At 48.4% G+C, this 18,503-nt stretch overlaps 1 protein-coding gene across 2 annotated transcripts; it reads right to left on the bottom strand.

The window, feature by feature from the left end:
• Nucleotides 1-1,702: 1,702 nt before the first annotated feature.
• LOC136527134 (WAT1-related protein At3g45870-like) lies at nucleotides 1,703-4,979 on the bottom strand. 2 transcript variants are annotated; one of them, XM_066519753.1, is made up of 8 exons: nucleotides 4,570-4,979; nucleotides 4,320-4,388; nucleotides 4,095-4,211; nucleotides 3,712-4,003; nucleotides 3,354-3,509; nucleotides 3,120-3,271; nucleotides 2,286-2,890; nucleotides 1,703-2,198 (listed from the first exon to the last, which is right to left on the bottom strand). In XM_066519753.1, the coding sequence occupies exons 1-7, from the start codon at nucleotides 4,875-4,877 to the stop codon at nucleotides 2,722-2,724; spliced, it is 1,263 nt and encodes a 420-aa protein (XP_066375850.1). In that variant the 5' UTR covers nucleotides 4,878-4,979; the 3' UTR covers nucleotides 1,703-2,198; nucleotides 2,286-2,721. The 2 variants fall into 2 exon arrangements, with proteins under 2 accessions (XP_066375850.1, XP_066375851.1); XM_066519754.1 differs by having other exon boundaries at nucleotides 1,704-2,198; nucleotides 2,374-2,890.
• Between the last annotated feature and the right edge of the window lie 13,524 nt (nucleotides 4,980-18,503).

Genomic DNA, 18,503 nt, shown 5'->3' on the forward strand with positions numbered 1-18,503 from the left:
GCGCTGGCGCAGAACCTCTCCGCGTCCGCGGCGACGCCGTCGGGCATGCGCAACTCGCTGAGCAACGCGGTGGACAACGGCTTGTTGTGGTTCTACCTCACGCCGATGAGGAGCTCCGGCCCGCTCGTGTTCCTGGAGGCTGGTTCTACCTCACGCCGGTGAGGAGCTCCGGCCCGCTCGTGTTCCTGGAGGCTGCACACTGTGAAGCACATGCGCAGAGGATCCGGTGACAGGAGAGAAGCGCATAGTGGATGATTGGGCAGAATTTTATTTGGACTCTAGGTAAAAAAAAAAAAAAAAAAAAACCCTGCATTGTGAATGATACTTTCTCGACACGATACTATAGAAACTATTGATGAATTCTGCATCGTGAGTGTCCTAACATGATCCTTTGAACACAAAGCCCCACACAATGTTCTGAAGTGCATTCATAGGGAATATTCATTCATAGGAGACGAATATCATATTCAGTGTATCTTTTGTTTAAGTTTGTTAGTATGCCATATACAGATAAATATGCGCCATGATTTGGTGTAGTTTTCACTTTGCTTCGGCTAATTGTTTGCTCAGGAGTAAAGATTACTTCATTTGATTGATAGTATTACATCACCAGAGTGGAAAGTGTGTGAACATTTTATCCGTGTTTAGTATCCTGACTCTGACCGGGGTGACTTGTCCTACACTAACTCAGCCCAAGTGTGCTGAAACAAGAGTGAATTTTGCCCATCCCGGCGGGGCCCAAATTGAAATAACATTGAGACGGCAAAAATATATGTCAAATTTGAATTTTTATTGGAGCCTAATGCCCAAAGAAGCTTTCAAATCCCCCCTTTGGTATAAAAGTGCAAACCTATCAAAATGTAATCCGTTCAACGACCCTGTTTACGCTCTATTTGATCCTTTCAACCATAATATTCCTTATGATTAATCTACAAAATAAGATCCCACATGATTAGGTTCTAATGAAGAAGAAAAAATTACATGTGGGTCCTATTATGTTATACAAACAATTGTGACTATACATTATACAAACAATTGTGACAAGATTTGGTTTGGCTATCATCCAAACAAAGTTAACCAAACATATATTTTTTTGCCACTGCCCATTAAATGACTTACAATTGCGGCACAAACAAAACATACCCCTATGAGAGGAAAACAACCTCTCAGCTTAACACCAACCCGCAACCCACGGTCCCACACACCTTGCAACGTGTTGTGATACGTATGCGAGGGATAACCTAGGGCATTCTTCTAGGTACATGTTGACGCTAAAAATCAACATAGGAGTCGCCGATGACTAATCTAATCTAAATAAATATGTTAATTTTACTTAATAGCATGCAGCGGTATGAATATCAACACTCATCTTCAACCTCTGGTTTGCCCCCACATGGCCACTTGCCTCGCCTACCACCAAGGTCCTCAACCCGCTAGCCACCACCACCGTTGAACCCCTCTTTGTACTCCCACCCTACGCCATGGAGCCCCTTCCCTCCCTCCCCCTCGCCAAAACCCTAACCCTAAATCTGCATTGCCGTTGTCACACCCTGCCACCTCCCTCCCCTGTCACCTCCGGTGGCGATGCAAGCACGCTAAATAAAGATTGTGGCTTCCTCATTGATCCAAAAGGATTAGGTGTAGTTTAATGTTGTTTTACAAACTACAAAAGGTTCTATTACCTGGCGTAGCACTCACGCAGCACAATCAGGGATAAATATTTAATCCTCGAATCTGAATATGCCTTGGATTGTATTCAATTTCCGACCGTATAAAAATTTACACAGGGGAAGAAGCATAGACAGCATCGGTAAAAAATTACACAGGGGAAGAAGCATAGACAGCTGGAAGTGCAGACAGCATCGGAAATAGAGAAGATAAACGCATATACAACAAAAAAAAAGGCACAGTATGACTCCACGGCTCTGTTCGCTTGAACTTTTGAGCGAAATAATAGTGTTTTTCTCTCGTAATAAATCAGCATCAACCGTTTTTTCCAGCCAACCAAACAGAGCCCACATTGTCCAATTGTTCCACAATCTGATACACGAATTCGTGAACTTTGGAATATCATTTTGACTCTCCCTTGAATACAGATAACAGGTTGGATTCCATCATCACGGAAGAAAAGTTTGTCCTGCCACGAGTATGGTAGCTCTAGTGCATTGCAGCTTCACTTTTTAGGCACAAAAGATATCCTGCCAACACAAAAGATAAACTCAAGTTAGGGGGAAAAAACTGTGCAATAGCAACAGACTGTACATGTGTTTTGAGTGTTGACATACAGATGACAAGAACGGATATATGGGATACAATGTGGATGCTCCCAAATTCAGAAGACAGACAAATAGGTCAAGCAATCAGGGCAAGTACCTTTCATTGGTGAGGTTAATCCAACTGCAGTTAGCCTTGGACCTGTACAGACAAAACTGTTGAAGTCGAAAGATCAATGCACCTAACCAAAGGTATTTTCTGCAAATGCTGGGAACAAAAATGCCGATTGGGATACCAGAATATCCGGATTATGTTCAGGATATGATATTTTTTCAGTACACCGCCATTCTTCCTGATAATGGAACCTTGTTTGGATGCTTGAAATGGTAGTAATTATGTGGAGGATGATCCTAGGCAAGATTGGTATTATACAACAAAGACATGAAATAAATCTGCTGCTGCTGTCAAAGAAAAACAATTGAGGCAATCCATCTGCCTCTCTGGGGTCTAAGGATCAATGGAGCCCCTGAAGGAACTCCCTTCTGCCTTGGTGGTTGGTAGACCCTCCACAAGAAGAGGTTGCAAATAACGGGCACCCAGAACTCTCTGAGCTTCATTGTAGCGAGCCCAAGTAACCAGGTAAAGACCAGCAATGATGAAGAGTCCCCCAATAACACTGAAACGAATAAAATACAGATGTAAACAAGGTCTAAATTTAAAAGTTGCCTGATATTAGTTAGCTTCAAAGAATAATATAATATGTTGACCCATGATTCATTGCAATTGATACTTGATAAACTCATGCTAAGCCAACAATTTAAAGGGTCCAAAATCTGCGAAATCACCAAAGCATAATGTTGAAACAGCAATTTGGAATAATTATAGAGTTGGGAGTTGGGCCAAACCTTCCAACATAAATTGGGGTTCCAAGAAAAATAGTTGAAAGCAAGGTAGAGCATGCTGGTTGGAGTGGATTATACATGGCAACTAGAGAGGGCCCAAGAATCTTATTTGCCCAAGTCATGATTGCATAGTTGAGACAGGACGCAACAATTCCCTGGTAGGTACAAGCAAAAGATGTGGTTACACAACCGGGGCGATTTCTAAAGCTAAGCCTGACGTCAAATTCATATACTTACAGCATATACGATGGCTATGACCTCGGTTGTTGTCAGTGCCCACTCATGGAGCCCATTGGTAGCAAATACGCCAGTAACCACCATAAACAAGGTTGCAAAAGAATAGGAGTAAGCAGTGAGGGATAAGCTTGCAGGATATTTTATCAGCACCGGGGCCTGGAGTTGTCACATCAGAAAAGGACAGCAATTTTCATCAGGCATGAACATAAATCTACATTAAATCTACGTTAAACCTTCATATCTCAGCCACTAGATATTCACAGACAATAAAAGAAAGGAAATACCACATCAATAAATACCGAACCCAATGCTGCCAAGTTATGCCATCAACACCCAAGAGCTGAAAAGTCTGCATCACCTGAATGACTAGGTAAGCACCCATCAGGAAGCAGTTTCCGATGAGGCAGACGACCCCGAGACTCCATGCTTCCATACCATTTCGGAGCACGGCTGCAGTCAACCACTGAGGAGAATAGGCATTGCTGCTCCAAGTGCCGGCCAGGGAAGCTGCATCGGCTGCAGTGGCGCCTCCCATCCCAATCAAAGACGGGCCTCGGTAGAAGACCATCAGGACGGCGCCAAAGACGCACACGGCTGTGCCAAGAACTTTGACAACCCCATCTTTCGTGAAGATGTTGATCACCTCGACGCTGGAAAATGCGTGGAATTTACTTAGAATTCAGTCGACATTTGAGACGGCGTCCAAGTCAGGACTCAGGAGATGATTCTGATTGTTATTACCCGACGATTGCGGCCAAGAGAAACGTGAACACCGGTATCGCCGGCTGGAACGCCGCGGCGTAGGAGGCGTTGGTGTAGCTGAGGCCCAGGAGGAAGAGGAGCTGGTTCCCGAAAATCCTGCGGCAAGGTTGGAGAAAGCCATTTCATTATTTCCAACAAGGGTGGAGAAACTATAGATTTATAATAAGAGAAAAAGAAAGTGAACATAATAACTAAATAAATTACCCAGTGAATCCGAGAAGAGCAAAGGACGCGAGGAGGCGAGGAGTCACCGGGTGCCGCGCGCGCACGCTTCTGCAAGGACGGATGGATACCAAATTTACGGGACGAATTGAAAAATCCCCTTGGATGAGTGAGTGAGAGATACTGTAGCAGGAAGAAGCCAAAGAAAATATCTTTTTCCCCCAGGTTGCTGCTGGGGCAGAGGAAACTGAAGTGAAATTCGGTGGTAGGCGAGGCGAAAGGGACGAGGTACCTCTCGCGCAGGAAGGCGATGGGCGCGAGGAGCGCGAGCGCGACGAGGTCGCGGTAGACGCAGAAGACGATCTGGTTCATGCCGACGTTGAGGACGGACTTGGTGAGGACGTGGTAGCCGCCGTAGGCGACCTGGACGAAGGCCATCCCGACGTGCGCCCGCCACGCCTCGTTGCCCGCCCACATCAGGCGGCCGCTGCTGCTGACGGCCCACACCGACGAGGACCACCGCTGCAGCAGCGTCGGCTTGCTGTTCTCCCAGCCGGCATCCTCCACCTCCGCCTCCGCACCCGCTCCCCCACGCCCCATCCTCCTCCTCCGCCGAGGCCGGCGACCGCTGCCTCGTCCTCGGGCAGTCGCGCGGCGTGCTCCGGCTCCGGGCAGGAGTAGACAGACAGGAGGCCTGCTGCTCGCCTGCTCTGCTTGGCGTGTTGGGGGGGCTGTCTGTAAGATTTTTATATTAGCTTGGCGTGTCGTCGTGTTCCTGCTTGCGTGGGCGTGGCACAGTGTTTTTTTAGCCAAAATCATCCTCAAGGAAGACCAAAATCAGATACCCGTTCTGGGGACTCGACGAGTCGGAAGGCAATTCTACGTCTTCGAAGAGAGATGACGCAAACATGTAGTAGTGGACCCGTCGGAGCCGCAGTGGCGCAGCGCCCTGCCCCGCGCTGCGGCCCACCTCCCCGTCGACGTGCGCGGCAAGCTTGCCCTGGCGCGACGAGCCCTGCCCCGGCGCGCAACCTGCCTCCACCTCGGCCACACCATCCTCCTCACCTCCGCCATCTCCCTCCTCCGCACGGGATCGAGCGCGGGCGCGTTGCCCTGCTCCGGGTGGCAGCCCTGCCTCGGCGCAGCGGCCCGCCTCCACCTCGCCGCGGTGCCCCACCACCACCTCCGCGCGTTGCCCTGCTCCGGTGTGGCGAGGAGGAGATGGGGGTGCGCGGATCTGGGCCCCGCTGCCGCTCACCCTGGTCGGCGAGGCGAGCTGGCCCCAGAGCGGCTGCCTAGCCCTGGCGCGCCGAGCCCGCCCCGGCGTGGCGTCCTGCCTCCCCGCTACCGCGAGCCTCACCGGCGCGACAGTCTCCTCCACCTCCTCCACCTCGGCGCGACAGGTCGCCCCCATTTGGGGCTTGCTACTCGGGGGCCTCTGTTGGAGAGGTCAAGTTATGGGTACCTAACTCTTTTCACTGTGTGTTACATAAACTGTGAAATGGGTCTCACGTTTGGGTTCACGCTGTTGGAGTCAGTCTAAGGAACGGCAGGGACTGGCAGATACATGGACGGATAATGTTAATTTTAGTTTTTTTCCTTTTTATTTAGAAAGCCACACTGGTACCCAGCAGTAGGCTTAGTTTTTTTCCTTTTTATTGCTGCTGCAGCTAATTTGTAGGGCTGATTTGTTGTGAGAGAAAAACACTGTTCCATGACTAAAAAAGTAGACCTGATTCTGACTTATAAGCTCAAACGAACAGAGCCTACGAATACGATTAACGAATAATGTAAGTCAGAAATATTGGCTAAAATCAACATCTATATATTGTGTGTTATACTAAGGTGCGTTTGGTTCGAGGACAATGATGAATGAGATACGACCATCCATGGATTTCTAGATATAGTTGTCCATACTTTCTGTTTGGTTTGATAGATGAGACGAGCCATTTTTTTTTGTTAGGTTGAATGGATACCTGTCGGATGGGACGAGACGGGACGAGCTATTTTTCTGTTTGGTGGGATGGATGATGATGGATAAGCTGATGATGTTATGCGGCACCCACTTATCATTTATTTAATTTTAACTAAAATATAATCATTTGAGATCTTGTTTTGTAGATTTAATTGCAACGAATACAACTATATAATCATATCATAAATCGGATAAACAGTTTAGTAGATAAAATCGTTTGAAGGTTGTTTGCATTCATTAATTACTGTTGTCACCTCAGCCGCAGCCAAATACGACAAAAAATTTTTTTGGACATGTTCACTTGGAGGAATTTGTAAGAGTATAAACAATATTTTTCAGCCATAAACAGTATTTTCCGGCTGAATTTCATACCATCCCCTTTATGTCCACTTGCTTCGGTATCTCATGAGAATATTCTCTCGTGTGAATATATGTGTCCAACTCATCCATGCAACCAAATATCGCATATTCATAGATGGTCCAATCCCATCCACGAATATCCAGGCAACCAAACGCACGCTAGTTGGATCACCCCCATCTTTTGTATTTCGCTCAAAGATTATTGATCCATCACATCTTTCTCATGTGTTGCTGTTGCAATGTGCACTGTTTATGTGGATCCACGACCCGCATCAATTCACATGCTGATTTTTTTTGCGTATCTCCTCGTACAGAAATTTTATGAATCTTTAAATTTTGCATGAACATTCTCAAATACACAAAAAATTTACATGAACATGTATCTTGGCATCATCTACTTATACATATTAGATAATACCCCACGCGTTGCTGCGGAAATTTTATAGCACTGTATATATTCAACAAAGGGAGAAATATTGCTTTGTTTCTTCGTGATTTTATCTCAAAATATTAATGGAAAGCAATGATCCGTGTTTGGTAAAACCTAACAAAACGTTTGTCAATCAAATACATATCTTCATAAAAGAAAAAAACACATATCTAATATATGGCAAAAGAGAAAAGTATCTAACTAGGTGCAACCTGTAAAAACCTGTAAAAGACAGTAATTGTGGTTTAAATTTTGGCTCCGTTCGCGTGCCCTGGAACCCGGCTTAATCTACTTCTTTTTTCATCCGGAACAGATTCCTCCAGATTTCTCCAAAATTCCACCAAGCAACCGGACCAAAAGATTTCAGTTATGACAGACATTGGGGCCTTGTTTAGTTGCACCCCAAAACGTCAAATTTGTCAAGATTCTCCGTCACATCGAATCTTTGGACGCATGCATGAAGCATTAAATATAAATAAAAAATAAAACTAATTACACAGTTTAGACGAAATCCACGAGACGAATCTTTTAAACCTAATTAGACTATAATTGGACACTAATTACCAAGTAACAACGAAAACGCTACAGTAGCGTTTTGCCAAAAAATTTTGGCATCCAAACTGGCCCTGGATTTCAGTTATGGGACCCATCTCAAGGAAACCACTGCACCTGAACGGCATTATTCTTCCGCCGTGAAAACTGCTCGCTGCCCTGTGTAAAAAAAAAAAAAAACAGCGCAGCATTACCTCAAGGCTCAAGCCGTCAACCGCGGACGCGCGGATGGCTCTCATCTCATCCACTCATTCGTCTTCCCACTCGTACCCAGCACGGAACGGCCGCGTTCCCTTCCGCTCAGCTCTCCTTTCTCCTCCTTCCCTTTCCAGATTCCACCATCGTCGCGTGGCTGGCGGCGGCAGGTGCTCAACACATCGTGATTATGCATGGAGGCACGAAGCTGGGAAACGGTGGCGGCGGTGGTCGTGGGGCGTCGCGCCGCACATCTCGGCGTCCCACGCGCGGCCCCGGCAAAGATCAAGCTTCCTGCGTCGGGATCAGGCCTCAGGCGAACGGCCGCCGGGGCTGGGGACGGAGGCTGTACTGCCGGCGATGGGGGCGGACGCAGCAAGCGAGCCATCGCGGGCGAACGGTCTGGGCGATGCAGCGCCGCCGAGCGGAGCAGAGCCTAGCGGAGATGACGTTGAGCCTCGAAGGTCCATCTTCTCCTTCTGTAGCCAGGTGGTCCTGGGTATGAGCTTCGCGATGGCCGAGGGGGAGCCCGGTATCTCGCCGGGGACGTGGCGACAGCTGATCTGAGAGAAGGCCGATGGACGCCGTGCGGCGGCAGGCATCTAGAACGGTATTTTTCTTTTACATCAAATCGGCCGGTAAATAATTCAGGATCCAAGAAAGGGGATGACGTGGCTCAAGAGAAGTCAGGAAAATAAGTTAACGGGTTTCTCCTGTTTAGGTACAGGAGATAGGAGATTATGGTTGATTTTTCAGTATATACATAATAAATTGTCGTATTCGGCTAGCCGCGCGCCGTTAATTGCAGTTAGGAAGACGAATCAGTCACAGTCAGAGAGACGATAGACGCATACGGCATATGCGTTCAGGCCACACAATTATTCGGAATCCAACAGGATAGTAGAGCTTGCTGCACCTGCACGACAAATCTGTGGATGGATTGATACGAATTGATCCTAATGCGCGAAAGTAATTAGCTGCTTGATTACTGACAGGCTTGCAAGACCAATGATGTCGGTTTCGCAATCACCATCTGATGCCGAGGTCTGTTAGGAGAACGGATAAGCTGTGAACATCTCCTATAGCTTCCAATCTCCGCTTCAAAAAAGCCATCAAAATTTGCATGAAAATATCAACCAAATATATGAATGGGTACATGATAACAAAATGCATGCCCATGAAAAATTTGAGAATGACCAAAATTCTATAGAAGGCGAAAGAAAAGAAGATAATGTCAGCATTTTTGTTGGATCGGGTGCACTGTTTATGTTATGTGGATTCATGGCCCGCATATATCTCCTTGCACAAAATCTGTCCATCTCTAAATTTTGCATGAATATGTATCTTTACATCATCTACGTATTCATATTTTTGGTTGATTTCGAGTGCCCTACATAATATATTGATCAATTTACAGAGGTGATGTTCTCGGCTACCCGCACGTAGTTAATTGCAGCCAAGAAAACCGGAGTCTAGTTGATCCATTAGTACTAAAAATTAACAGTTAAAATTAGTATTAATAGATTCAACAGACCTGCTAATAAAATTGTTAATTATTAACTGAAGGGCCGCTAACTATTAGTTCCATTAGTAAGTTTGAGGTTGCTAATAGTGCTAATAATTCATATGCACATTCAATTCCATTAGTAAGGCTTCTGGAGGATATCTCGAAGACAGATGTAGATTTGTTCGGATATACGAGATATTGTATATTTGTATTCCTTGTAACGCTTATCAATTTATCGAGTAGATATAGATCTAACTGACCCGTGAACCCTACCCCTATCTATATAAGGCGGGTAGGAGACCCCCTCAAACTCATCTCATCCCATTCACAATCAATACAATCCGACGTTGGGTTTTACGTCGTATCAGCGGCCTGAACATGTCTAAACCTCGTGTCCCTTGCACTTGTGTTACCATGATCACACGCACCTCCACCACACAATCTATCATCGTGGGTATACTCATCGGTGGACTATCGAGCATATTTCGTCGACAGAAACAAAAAAGAGAAAATCAACAAACAATTGAGTCAGAGCTAACTGTTCATCTAGACCCACATCAGGCTGATTTTCCTTTTTCTTTTTTGGTTTCTCCTCCAATAACTTTGTTGGACCTCAAATTTTGTATGAGCATGCATCATGTACCCACACATATTTTCTTTTGATTTTCTCATGCATATTTTCATATTTTTTTAAAAAATGTAAGTATGTAATGCTCTATATTCTCTTTTGATTTTTTTAGTGGCCCGAGAGCACGGGATACAAACTTTGAGCACCATGTATCTAGGAACGTCTCTATGCTCCCATGCCCTATACTTGGCCAAATGGGCCAGGCCTGTTAGGCTGGCACTAGCATGGCCCAAGCCCGGCCCGGCCCGATGCCTATCGTGCCCGTGCCTGGCACGGCCCGATGGTAGTGTTGTGCCTGGGCCACAACTCTGGCCCGTAGTGTCGGCTCAGGCACGGCAAGATTTTTGGCCCGGCACGAAGCGGCCCGTTAGATATCAACCATTGGATGGCCTCAGGAAAGATTCCAGTCGTTGGATTCAATATATATATGCTCATTCCTCACCGAAACCCTAACTTTAACTCTCTCCTATCTCTCTCCTGCTTCCCTCACGAGCAGTCACGCAAGACACGGTGGTGGCGGCCTCATACCAGCTGGCATCGGAAGTGGTGGCACGGCGCGGCTCCACGCGACCACGCACAGCGGAGGTAACGGGGCCCTGCGTGGCACGGCGCGACGCGGCTCCACGCGAGCGCACGCAGCGGAGGCGGCGGCGTAGCCTTTTGCGCGGGCGTCCCTACGGCGGCGGCGCTCGGCGGTGAGCGTCTCAGTGCAGCAGCCAGCTCTGGGTGGTGCCAGCGATGTGAAGCGCTGTGGGGGGTACGACCCTGGATACCCACGGTAGATCGTATGGGCTGCGCCCCCAGGGGTGGCCCAGCCCACAAGACGAAGCCTTGCGGGGCACGATGCTGCTCGGTGCCTCCCGCAAGACACTGGGAAGATATCTTGAAGATACTATGAGATCTGTTAGGATACGTATGATCCCATGATTCCTATAATCTGTTATTACTTTCCGGTTATCTCCTAGATCTAACCGACTTGTAACCCTGCCCCCGGACTATATAAGGTGGGCAGGGACCCCCCCTCTAAACTCACACAATATCATATGATAGCGAATACAATCCAACAGACCATAGGAGTAGGGTGTTATGTCATACTGACGACCTGAACTTATCTAACTCGTGTGTCTCTATTGCCTTCTTGTTCTCGATTGCACGCATCTCTGCCGATCAATCTACCTTCGTGGGATACCCCTCGGAGAACTGCCGATGATATTCTGTCGACAGTTGGCACGCCAGGTAGGGGTGTGCATGTTCTCTTCATCCCTCCCACAGTCCGGCCAGATCTTCATGGTCGGATCAATCTCGTGGATCATCAACGCTGACGGAGTCGAAGAGCTCATCGAGCCGGTGCAGATCGATACTACGCCGATCACCCCAACACCTACGATTGTAGATCCGATCTCGAAACCACCTCCAAGGTCATCTTCACCAACAACTCGCCGCCCACTCCCCCGCTACTAGAGGAGGCAAATCAATAATGATGATCTGATCACATCCATCGATCAGGTCGGACAGAAGCTCGCCGATTGCCTCTCCATCACAAAATCAGCTCCGACCACTCTGGTTCAGCGCCGACCACCCTTCGATCTAGATTTGTCGGAGTCTACTCAGGAAACTCTAGGGGTTGCCGCCCTACTCTTCGGGCTCACCAACATCGCCGCCATTTATCAAGAGGCCCTACGGGGCAAATTCGCCGACCAGGTTGGAGATTTCCATCCTCTCGTCGACCAGATCGCCGACCAGCTCCCGCCGGCTGTCAACATGCTACACATCGATCGATGCCTCGGAGCATCCCTCCAAACTATCTTGGAGGAGAATCCAGACTCCGAGTCCTAGGGCTCTACAGAGACTGTCGCCGAGACCATCACCGAACAACTTCCTCTCCCTTCTTTCTGTGGTGGCGCAGTCTTCAATGTCAGCATCGACAGCCCCCGCGGGAAGGGGAAACCGAGGAGGACCATGCCACCCGCATCAATAGGAATGTCAATCGTGCGCAGTGCCAAGCAAACGAGGCTACCCTTGCGATGGCCGAGGCTCAGCTTGACTCATAAGGAAGGTCACGCCAACTCCACCGCAACCTCGACGACGAATTTGTCCATGTTGATGGACACGACATCTACAAGAACCCAAGCGCCAACCTAGCCATGGCCGCTAATGAGCTCACCCGGCTCCCGCAGACACCAGAGGCCGCCAAGGTCGCCACCATGCTTAAAGTGACGCATTGCCAGGTCAACGAGATCCGCCAGGATCAGAGACCTTCATACTCCACAAGCTCGATTCGCCGATTAGCCATGCCAAGATCTGATCGCCGCCCAAGTCATTTCACCAACCAGCACCACGACGATAGACAACCCCTCTAGGGGGGAGCTAGGGGCAACTGCATCGAACACCTTCGCCAACACAACCAGGAGGTCGACCAGGACATCCGAGTGCACCTCAATAATCTCCGAGACGCACGACGATGTATCAACGAGCATCGCTTCGGTCGCCATGAAGAAGAAGTATGCCGCTATCAAGAGTACGAGCAAGAGTTTGGTAACCTAGACTCAGCTCTCGAGCCGCTCAACGTCGGCAACGCTGCAGATCATGGCGCCGATGACCCCAAAGGGCCCCGGGCATTCATGAGGGCACTCCGAACACTCTAGTGGCCCATGGTTTCAAAATCACTGGGGTCAAGCCCTACGAGGGAAGGATGAACCCCACATAGTGGCTATAGGCTTATGCACTGCTGTGCGCACCGTCGGAGGAGATACTAGTGTCATGGCGAACTATCTTCCTGTCATGCTCACACCAACCGCTATGAACTGGTTCATGAGCCTTGCCTCGAACTCCCCCATCGGATCCTAGGAAGAACTAAAGAAGGTTTTGATCGACAACTACATGGCTACGTGTACTCGACCGGGCACCAAGCATGATTTGAACCGCATCTATCAGAAGCCGCTTGAGCTCCTCCGTAGCTACATTAGACGCTTTTCCGAGATGAGGAATTCTATTCCCAACATCATGGAAGCTGAGGTCATCACCGCCTTCGTTCGAGGACTCCATCACCGCGATCTCCGCTCCAAGTTCAACCGCAAGCCACCCACGGGGATTGGCAAGATTATTATAACTGCCAACCAGTACGCCGACGCCGAAGAAGCCGAACTGCGCTTTAATGAGGATGCAGGCACTCATCGCCCAACTTGCTGCAGTGACGATCACCCCGACGACCGGCGCCACAGCGACCGCAGTCACCATCGGGACAGTGGCCGTGATCGACCAAAAGGATCCAAGTCTGGTCAATATCACCGCCGCCGACTAGACCACATCATCGCCGCTGTTGATGAACCTCGCGCCAAGCACAACTATGACAAGCAATACAAGAAGATCCTCGATGGCTTGTGCCCTCTCCACAAGAACACCAAGCATAAGATGAAGGACTACCTCGGCTTGGCTAAGGAGTTCTAGGCTAAAAAGCTAGACGACGATAGCAACGATGGAGCTAGAGGCCGCCAACCACCTGGGGGCAACAACAATGCCTTCTAGGATCACAATAAGGTGGTCGCCACCATCTTCGGGGGCCTCACCTCTGCCGAGAGCAGAAGAGAACGGAAACTCACCACCCACCGGGTGCTCGCCGTCAATGTGGAAGACGCCACTACCAACCCCAGCTATCGCCCCTGGTCCGAGGTCCCCATCACCTTCAGCAGGTCCGACCAGTGGGCGAACATCCCCTACACAGGGCGTTTCCCCTTGTCCTTGATGCAACCATCTAGAAAGTGCTTTTCAGAAAAGTGCTCGTCGACAGTGGGAGCGCTCTAAACCTCCTCTTCGCCGGAACCCTAAAGGAGCTGGGCCTCGGGATAACAGATCTCACACCCTTCGACTCCTCTTTTTGGGGCGTGGTACCTGGTAGGGCATGCAAACCGCTTGGAGAGATCACCCTACTAGTATAGTTCGGCATGGCAAGCAACTACCACGTCGAGCACATCAACTTCTACGTCGCTGACTTCAACACCGCCTATCACGCCATACATGGCCGGCTAGCTCTAGCCAAGTTCATGGTTGTACCGCACTACGCTTATCTAGTGCTGAAGATGCCTTCGCCTACAGGAGTCCTGGCCCTGTAGGCCAACCTCTCTATCGTCTATGCCTGCGAGATAGAGAGTCTCGCCCTCGTCGAAGCCACCGACCTCTCCATCTAGATGGCCAGTGTGGTCACCGATGCCAAGACGGTGCTCACCAACAACCTAGAGATCCCATCACTAGAGCCTCCTTGCGCCTCCACCAAGTCCAAAAAAACCAAGGAAGTTGGCCTCGACCTCGATGATCCCTCCAAGATAGTGAAGATTGGGGCTCACCTCGACCCCAAATAGGAAAGAGCGCTCATCTCCTTCCTACATGCCAACGCCAACATGTTTGCTTGGAAACCTACAGACATGTCGGGGGTACCATGGGAGAAGATCGAGCACTTCTTGAATGTCTCGCCGACCACCAAACCGAGCAAGCAAAACTCCGACGATTCGTGCCAGACAAGAAGGAGGCTATTAGGGTAGAAATAAAGTGACTCCTAGCTGCCGTATTCATAAAAGAAGTGTATCATCCTAAGTGGTTAGCAAACCCTGTTCTCGTTCAAAAAAGAATAAAGAATGGAGAATGTACGTTGATTACACTAATCTTAAAAAACACTGCCCTAAAGACCCCTTCGGTCTATCTCGAATAGACGAGGTTGTAGACTCCACCGCCGGCTATGAACTGTTCTCCTTCCTTGACTGTTACTCTAGCTATCACCAGATTTCCCTCAAGGAAGAAGACCAGATCAAGACATCATTTATCACACCTTTCGGTGCATACTGCTATACCACCATGTCCTTCGAACTCAAGAACGTCGGGGCGACCTACCAAAGGGCCAACCAGATGTGCCTCGATCAATAGATAGGCCACAACATCGAAGCTTACATCGATGATGTGGTCGTCAAGTCCAAGACCGCCGATAATCTCATCATAGACCTCGAAGAAACGTTCGCCAACCTAAAAGGTACCGATGGAAGCTAAACCCTTCAAAGTGCATCTTTGGAGTTCTGTCCGGTATACTCTTGGGCTATATCATCAGTGCCCATGGCATCGAACCCAATCCCAATAAGGTCTCCGCCATCACCAACATGAAACATCCGACCTGCGTAAAGGACATATAGAAGCTTACAGGCTGCATGGCTGCTCTAAGCTACTTTATATCGCACCTCGGCAAAAAGGGAATACCGTTCTTTAAACTCCTCAAGGCCTCCGAGCGCTTATCCTGGTCGAAGGAGGCAGATACAACTTTCGAGCAGCTTAAGTTGTTTCTAACAAAGCCTCCGATCATGACGGCACCTCGACCAGATGAAACTCTACTGATCTACATCGCCATCACTTCTCGCGTCGTTAGCACAGCTATCGTCGTTGAACGCGAGGAGGCCAGGCACGGCTATATGGTGTTATTTCTGGTCTACTTCGTCAGTGAGGTCCTTAACGAGCCCAAAACTCATTATCCTCAAGTTCAGAAACTACTATATACTATTCTAATCACGTCATGCAAGCTCCACCATTACTTCGAGTATTACAAGATCACCGTGGTCACTGAGTTCCCGCTAGGGGACATTCTTCGCAACAAAGAGGCCAACGGCCACATCATTAAGTGGGTTGTCGAGCTCGGCACTTACTCCATCGAATTCAGAAGTAGGCCTACCATCAAGTCATAGGCGCTTGCTGATTTCATCATTAAGTGGACCGAGATCCAAGAGCCTATCACCGCTACTTGCCCCGAGCACTGGGTGGTGTACTTTGACGGTGCCCTCAACATCAACGGTGCTGGTGCGAGCATTCTATTCATTACATCGACCAAGGATAAGCTCCGATACGTTCTCCAAATACATTTTCTGGCCTCCAACAACGTCGCTGAATATGAAGCGTGTCTCCACGGATTTCGTATAGCCGTTGAGCTCGGCATCAAATGCCTCATGGTATATGGGGACTCCACGCTGGTTATCAACCAGCTCAACAAAGACTGGTCCTGCTCCAGTGAGAAGATGGATGCATACTGCACCGAAATCAGGAAGCTTGAAGGGAAGTTCTATGGTATCGAGTACCACCGCGTGGTACGAGATCAAAATTAGCTCACCAACCACCTATCCAAGATAGGCTCCTCTCGCACCATGATTCTGCCTAGGGTCTTTGTTCAAGACCTCTTTATGTCGTCTATCAAGGAAGAGAAGGAAGTTCAAGAAATTCCCTCGCCGAGCAGCTAGTACTTATAGTACCTTCGCCGACCGCCGATTGGAGAGAACAATTCATCAAGTACCTCATCAGCGCCAAAGTACCCACCGACAAGACTGAAATTGAATGCCTAATCCGTCGAAGCAAGCATTATGTGCTGGTGGATGGGAACTTGATGAGGAAAAGTGTCAAGGATGGGATACTACAAAAATGCATCACCCAAGAAGAGGGAGTGAAACTACTTCTCCAAATTCACTCTGGTTCCTGCAACAACTACGGGGCCTCGAGAAACCTCATCGGCAAAGCTTTCCGATCTAGTTTTTACTGGCCCATGGCCATCACCAATGCAGAAGACCTTGTCCGATGTTGTGAAGGATGCCATTTTTTCGCCAAGCAAATCCACATGCCGGCACAAGAACTGCAGACCATCCAAGCTTTCTGGCCTTTTGCTTACTGAGGACTGGATATGATTGGGCCTTTCAAGCTAGTGCCAGGTGGTTTCCGGTACGTATACATCACCATCGATAAGTTCTCCAAGTGGATCGAATACAAACCGCTTGTTTCAGCTACTACAAAGAAAGCAGTTGAGCTCTTCGAAGATATCATCCACAGATTCGGTCTCCTGAACAGCATTATCACCAACCTCGGAACTATATTTACTGGTCATTATTTTTGAGACTTCTACGAAGACCGATGCATCTCCGTCAAATACGTCTCTGTTGCCCATCCTAGAGCCAACGGCTAGGTCGAACGAGCAAATGGCATGATTCTTGATGCTCTCAAAAAGAGGCTATATCAGAAAGAACAAAAGCATCCGGGCAGATAGCTCAAAGAGCTACCAGCTATGGTCTGGGGACTACGTACTCAAGCTAGTCACAACACTGGTGTGTCTCCATATTTCTTGGTCTATGGCTCAGAAGTCATACTACCAGCGGACATTGCCTTCTAAGCACCTAGGGTGGAACATTATGATGAAGAGCAAGCTACAGCTGTTCAGACAGAGGACGTCGATAGGGCCGAGGAAGAGCGCCTGATCACCTGCGTCCGCACAGCCAAATACCTACAAGGCATGCAAAGATACTACAACCGCAATATCAAAGGTTATTCATTTGTTGTCGGCAACCTCGTTCTCCGTAGAAAACAGAAAACCGAAGGGATGCACAAGCTCTCCTTCCCCTAGGATGGGCCTTATGTGGTCAAAGAGGTTACCCGACCAGGGTCTTATCGGCTATGTGACTTGGACGGAATCGATATCCCTAATTCATGGCACATCGAGCATCTTATACATTTCTATCCTTGAAACGCTCTAGATATGTATTCTCCACTCCATGATGAATAAAGTTTTGGTCGCCATAATTTGTCTCCATTTTTTCTCCATTATGATTTAATCTCCACTTGCGTTCACCAGCTATAAGCTACTCCTTTAATGAACTCCAACACAAGATCGCCATAAATGCTCCACCACATTTCTCCATATCTCTAATATGTGATCGCCATAAACACTCCGCCGCATTTCTCCACATCTCTAAAATGTTTCTCCAATCGCCGAGCCGCACATGTTTTGTTCTGTGCTCTATGGAGAAGACCCAGTCTCCGATCTCTCCCTACACGTGCTACGGGCTCCGTGCTCTGCGTTATGAGTGGTCAGCTACAGTTCCTTGGTCACACCTGTTCCTCCTACACATGCATGGGCTCCGCACTCGATGTTATGGACTATGGGTTAGCCAAGGCCAAGAGCCCAGTAAAGAACTAACTGCTCGGACGCCACTTATACTACGTATATCTCCAAGTTAATTCACCAACCGCTGAGCAACACATGTTCCGCTCTATTCTCTATGGAGAAGACCCAGTCTCTGATCTCTCCCTACACGTGCTACGGGCTCTGCGCTCTACGATATGGGTCGTCGGCTACGGTTCCTTGGTCAAATCTATTCCTCCTACACCTGCACAGGCTCTGCGCTCGACGTTATGGACTATGGGCTAGCTAAGGCCAAAGAGTTCAGTAATGAACTAACTACTCGGACGCTACTTATACTACGTATAATTGCGTTAGGGTTAACACTACAACGATTCTTCAACAAAAAACTGGCAAACTGTATAAACATGCACTTGACATTTTAAAACATTTATACATATATATAAATGATGGTATGCGCCCTTATGCATTTTAACTACTCTCTCTAGTTATTATGGACTTCTTTCTGAGCAGATCATGGGGCTTCGCCATCACCGTCCATCTCGTCGAATAGGTCGACATTATCGGCCAGTTTCTTCACCGCGTCTTCCACCTCATCTTTTAGCTGCTGATGCTCTGTCGCCTCTGTCCCACTAGCGAATCTGGCCCCTAT

This window comes from Miscanthus floridulus, chromosome 19 (genome assembly GCF_019320115.1).
Source record: "Miscanthus floridulus cultivar M001 chromosome 19, ASM1932011v1, whole genome shotgun sequence".
In the NCBI taxonomy this organism is placed as follows: domain Eukaryota; kingdom Viridiplantae; phylum Streptophyta; class Magnoliopsida; order Poales; family Poaceae; genus Miscanthus; species Miscanthus floridulus.